Source organism: Miscanthus floridulus, chromosome 8, assembly GCF_019320115.1.
Source record: "Miscanthus floridulus cultivar M001 chromosome 8, ASM1932011v1, whole genome shotgun sequence".
Classification (NCBI taxonomy): Eukaryota; Viridiplantae; Streptophyta; class Magnoliopsida; order Poales; family Poaceae; genus Miscanthus; species Miscanthus floridulus.
In genome coordinates, this window is record NC_089587.1 from 62,625,838 (window position 1) to 62,631,837 (window position 6,000).

At 44.8% G+C, this 6,000-nt stretch overlaps 1 protein-coding gene and 1 long non-coding RNA gene across 2 annotated transcripts; one reads left to right on the top strand and one right to left on the bottom strand.

Moving 5' to 3' along the window:
• Nucleotides 1-3,016: 3,016 nt before the first annotated feature.
• LOC136472298 (uncharacterized) lies at nt 3,017-3,905 on the top strand. The gene is made up of 2 exons (XR_010762312.1): nt 3,017-3,124; nt 3,203-3,905. It is a non-coding gene; the product is annotated as an uncharacterized lncRNA (long non-coding RNA).
• Nucleotides 3,906-4,137: 232 nt separating this feature from the next.
• LOC136469208 (uncharacterized) lies at nt 4,138-5,422 on the bottom strand. Its single transcript, XM_066467497.1, has 2 exons — nt 5,290-5,422; nt 4,138-4,598 (listed from the first exon to the last, which is right to left on the bottom strand). Exons 1-2 carry the CDS (start codon nt 5,420-5,422, stop codon nt 4,138-4,140), a joined length of 594 nt encoding a protein of 197 aa, XP_066323594.1.
• Nucleotides 5,423-6,000: the final 578 nt, after the last annotated feature.

Here is a 6,000-nt window from a genome sequence, read left to right on the forward strand (position 1 = left end):
TGTAGCTTTCTTTTTGGCGTCAACTTCTTTGGTGCAGCTGTAGTAGGCATTCTCTCTGGAGTAGTGGTCATAGATTGTGCTGGACCGCCCTCTCCCAGCAAGTAAGCAAGACGGCTACACACAGATAGTACTACACTTAGATAAATATTTTTGGACCAGATTTGTACATCAAAATGACATAGATTATTTGTGTGACTGTTTTTTACCTTCTAGTCACCCTTCCAGGACTATCCCGTAGTATTTGCTCTCTAGTTGATTTCTGTGGGGTGCTAACCTCACCTGACTTAGCCTTTGTGACATTCTTTCTAGGCTGTCTCTTTCTACAAGAAAAAGGGAATTAAATTTTATAATGACATTATAATTATATGATCCTGCCATCCTGAACTCTTTCATAGATGGGTAGATAGTGCCAAGGTCCATCTTGGGGTGGTCCTTATCATATGAAATTATCAACTCACTTGGTATAACATCACTAGTAGGAATTGCAGCATCATTATCATTATCATTATCGACACTCTGCATATCCATTGATCGATCATTTGGTGCAGCCACGTGTGCACTCTCCTCATCTCTAAGCCCTAAAAGCACATATATTTGATTTTCACTCAAAAGTTCAATTCTTCCTTCCTCATCGTGTGACTCTACTATCTGCAAGTTGTCCCAGTCAACTTGTGGTATAGGATCATCAACCTCCATATCAAACCTAAACCAAATATCGTTTGCAGTTTACGGTTTACACAAAAAAAATTTGAAAAAAAAAGAAACAAAAAAGCGTAAAGGCTACATCACCACACCTCGGAGGCAGTGCACGTTGCACCATGTCAGGCAGCGTCGAGGGCGCAGAGTCTCCGTTGAGCGCAGGTGCCAGCGAAGCCGCGTCAACGCCGGTCAGCGAGGGCGCGTCCACCACGAGGGACGAACTAGGATCCGGCAGGGCACGTGACGACGTTGGGGCTGCATCTAGCCTGCCGAGCGCGTCGGCCGCTTGCAGCAAGCTGAGCGCGCCTGCTGTCGGGGCCACGACGAGGGGCGGCGAGGTCACTCCGAGTTCCACCGTGGTCGTGCTAACGGCTGCCGAGGTCGCTGCGAGTTCCTCCATGGTCATGCCGATGGCCATCGTGGCCGCTGCAAGCGCGGGTGACGACGTGGCGGCGCTGAGCATGGGTGGTTGTGTGGCGGCGGCGAGCGCGCCCACCGGCGGTGCCGCGTCACGGCCGCCCTGCATCGTGGACGTCTAGGGCATGCGAGCGTTCTTCGTTTGCGAGTGGATACGGAATTGAACTATCTTTCTGATGTCGTCGTCCGATGCAGTTTGCGAGTGGATACGGATTTGATCTATCCTTCCGACGTCTGACGCCTGCCCTCCTCTCCCGAGCGGGTCCTCGGAAAGCGCGCAGCTGCGAGCCGGAACGGGGCCAAGGCCGCAACAAATGCTTCCCCAGGCCAATGTACACACGCACCCCGGGCCCCGCTCGAGAAAATACGCCCGCAGGCCGCAACTGCACCGCAGCACGCACCGGATCACCGACCCGCAGATCGCGTCGCGTCAGATAAGCGAGCGATTTCATGTATAGTACGTGCTATAGGGTAGGCAGTAGGCTAGGCGTACCTGATCATCCGATGGCTAATGGCTTCCCTCCTATGCGCCGAAAATGACACGCTTATTGTTGTCAGCGTCACTGTTGCTGAACATATGAAGAAAATTTCGCGTTCCTGTAGTACAATTACATTATAAAATATATTGCTCCGTAATCTCGTTCCCTTCTAGAAACATGACGCTGATCTTTTTGACGTCCGATGCAGCCAAGGCGCGAACGGTGATGCAAACGGACGTCTCCCAGCAGCCAAGGGCAGCAATGTCTTTTCGTGTGGAGGACAATCCCAAAAAACAGAAACAAAGGAGCTAAATAGGGATTATGGCAACAAAAACAAAGTGTATATATTTACACTGGCAATTTTGCGAAGTCAATTTTTTGAATGGCAATTTTGCGAAGCCCATTGTTTGCAATGGCAAATAGCCAATTTTCTCGCGGATGAGGATGTCTCATTCATCTCTCCTTGTCCCCCACATCTGAGGGAGTCCTATCCGAAGCCTCATCTGGCGGAGGGGAGCAACGACCATCTTCCCGCGCCGCCCCGGAGTTCTCCATGGCGGTATGTCCCCATCCTTCTGTTCTCGTTTTGGTGTCGCCCACGGCCGTCGCTGCTCCCGTGCGGAGGTCGCCCCCTGCTGATGCGCCTGCCAAATCTGCTTCCTTCTCGCCCATGGCCGTCGCTACTCCCATGCGGAGGTCGCCCCCCTACTGCTACCGTTCGTCCTGCTGGAGCTCGTGACCTGCGCAACCTACCGGAGCGGCCTCCTGCTCACGTCCCAAATCTCGACGAGACAATTTTATTTTTTTGAATTTGTTTAATAGGTGAAGAACGACCGGTTGCAGCTTGTCCATTGATGTGTTGGAGGTGTCAATAAGGCCATTTCATTTTTTTTGATTTATTCAATAGGTGAAGAAGGTTCTGAAGCTTATGCGATTCTGAGATGGCCAAAATTGCCAGTAGAGCTTTTCTGACTTTCATGAGATTGTTTAGACCTATTGAATATTATCTGCTGGTTATAGACAGATTAAGGTCTTATTATTTAGTAGTTTAAGTTGATTTTTGTGTTCTTAGAATTATTGAAGACAATTTCTATATGCAGGAAGAAAAAATGCAGAGTTGGGTTGATTTGGTCTCAGCCAATAGGGACACCAATGATCTATTTTTTGATGACTTTCAAGTTGAAACACATGTTAAACAAGTTGCTGAACAATCAACTCCCCCTTGAAACCAAGTAAGAAGAGCACTAGAAATTTCAAACCCCCCCCCCCCCCCAGGAAGACAATATGTTGGTGACAGCATGGCTAGAAATTAGCTTGGATCTAGTTCAGGGCACTGATCAAACTCGTAGTACCTATTGGAAGTGAATTCATGATTACTATCATGAGCACAAGACTTTTGAGTCAGAGCGTAATGTTAGTTCTCTCTCTCTCACCGTTGGGGTATCATCCACAAAAGTGTTAATAGATTTTGTGGATGGTATACTCAGGTTCAGAATAGAAAAGAAAGCGGGCTGACACAGCAAGATAGGGTAAGTTATTTAATTGTGTTAATTGATTGAAAATGTATATGTTTTGTGTATCGTAGCCAACACATGTTTCTTGTGCAGATAGAACGGGCAAAGGAAATGTATCAGGCAAAAGATCCGGAGGGGAAATCATTTACTTTCATGCAGTGCTGGAATAAGTTGAAGCATGAGCAAAAATGGGCTGATCTAGGTTGTGAAACCTCTCAAAGCTCTCAGAAAAAACACAAGACGTCCTCAACTGCAAGTCCAGGGTCATGTACATCTGGAACTCATGAAAGTAAGCATGCTGATGAAGAGGAGGGACCAAGTCATACATCACCAAGGAAAGGAAGGCCAGATGGTAAGAAGGAGAAAGCACGCAGATTTGGAAAATCTTAACTCTCAAGGAGAAGGCCTTTACATGGAGGCAATGGAAAAATTGTGGGCAAAGAGAGAAAAGGCCGAAGAGATGAGGGGGATCAAGAAAAAAAGAACGTAATGATGAGAGGCTTGCGGTAGAGACTAGAAGGCTTGAAATCAAGCAACAAGTAGAGAATAGGAGGCTAGATTTAATGCAACAAGAAATAGAGTTGAAACGGAGAGAAGATGATGAGAAAGTTATGAATATGGACCTTACTAGTATGAATGAGCAACGAAAGGTATTCTATAAGACATTGCAGGATGAGATCATTGTTCGACGTTGTGGTGCTGGCAACTAGAGGCATCGTGTTTTTATTTGTGTTGTGTGTGCACTATGGACTATGTTTATTTAAATTATATATCAGTATGTTTGTTATCCAAGGAACTCTGTATGCATAATTTGTGGCTCGATGATGGACCTCTATGTGTAGTGATTGTTAAATTGTGTGCGCAAATGACTAATGAATTTTTGACTGATACATGACTGAAAATAGAGAGTACAAGACTTATACATGACTGATAAAATAGAGGGTACATGACTGATACATGACTCATAAAATAGAGGATACATGACTGATAAAATAGAGGGTACATGACTACATGGATATGACGGTACACTACTGATACATGTCCGGGTGCTGTTGCCAGAGGTGCTCGATAAAATCATGCTGAAGTTGGGTGTGGATTTGCCTGTTTGTGATATTGTGATGAGCTTGTATGAATTCATGGAACTCCTGTGTACGATTACGAGCTTCACGTGGAGTAGGCCTCACAAGCTGGCCGACACCCTTGTAATGGCCGTCTTCGTCTTCGTCTTCACTGTGATCGTCTTCAACGATCATGTTGTGCATGATGACACAAGCTGTCATTATTTGTCTAAGTGTTGCTTTATCCCATATACGAGCTGGTCTGCGAACAATGGCAAATTGAGCTTGAAGAACCACAAAAGCTCTTTTGACATCCTTCCTAACCGCTTCTTGTGCCTTAGCAAAGTATTTCTTCTTATCCCCTTGGGGATTTGATATGGTCTTCATAAATGTCGCCCATTGAGGGTAGATGCCATCTACAAGGTAGTACCCTATTGTATAATTATTACCGTTAACGCTAAAATTAACTTCCGGGGCATCTCCTTCGGCTAGCTTTGCAAATAGATGGGAACGATGAAGAATATTGATATCATTGTGTGACCCTGGTAAACCAAAAAAGGCATGCCAAATCCAAAGATCATGTGATGCAACTGCTTCAAGTATTATTATAGGCTCGTGCTCATGCCCAGTATATTGTCCGCGCCATGGGTTAGGACAATTCTTCCACCTCCAATGCATGCAATCCAAACTCCCAAGCATTCCTGGAAAACCCCTCCGCTGCCCGATTGCAAGCAATCTAGCGGTGTCATTCTCATTAGGGGATCTCAGATACTCCTCTCCAAACACTTCAACAACAGCTTTGACAAACCTTCTAAGGCTTTGTGCCTTTGTATGACAGTACTTTCACCAATACAAATGTATTGATCCATGAAATCAGCTGGTACTCCATAACTAATCAAAAAAAAAAGCTACAGTAATATTTTGCAAAGATGATAACCCGGGTCATCCAACTCTATCTCTTTTTTGCTCGAAGTAATTATCATGTTGCTCTATAGCTTGCACTATGCGAAGGTATAGCGTACGAGACATCCTAAACCTGAGGGACAAATCCAAACTAAGCAAACATGTACATAGGAATATGGATAAAGAAAGTAGACAAAAATTTACAGGCTATTAACAAACCTGCGCCGGAAGAAAGGTGGCCCGTAGGTTGGATTTTCGGAGAAATAGTCATTGTACAACCTCCGGTGTCCACTTTATCTGTCCCAATGAATGTACTGACGCCCAGGTACAGAACCACCGCATCGTGGAGCATGGAGAGCTTGATATTGAGTGTGTGCTTGGTGTAATGCAGTAAGGGTGTCCTCAAGATCATCATCACCGTCATCAGACGAGGAAGATGAATCTAGTCGAGAGAGACGACTCATTTTCAGTGGAGAAGAAGCAACATAATGTCGGAATTGGTTTAGGAAATGGAATGGCCATACATATATATAGATCGAAAACATATAACAGTTGGAGATAGACCGCTTGAAATATAGCCGTTGGAAGGGCGACCGTTTGATTTGTAGCCATTGGAAGAGTGACGGTTCAAATATATAGCCATTCGCTGACAAACCAAAAAATAATAGTTGCAAACTATCTGAAAAATAATTTCTCCAATATTTAGCCATACAAAAATATTGTTAACAAATATCCATTCCAATAATACCAATTTGAAATAACACGGTTTAGCTATAAAATGCTGGAATTGGTAGTTAGAAGTTATGTATAAAATATATGTGAGAGAAATATAGGGAGGCTGAAATGAGGGTTCAGTTGGAGTGCAGAGATAAATGAGGGATGGAATCTGGACGAGGGACTCCTATTTCTGGGTGTAGGGGGTCAAATTTT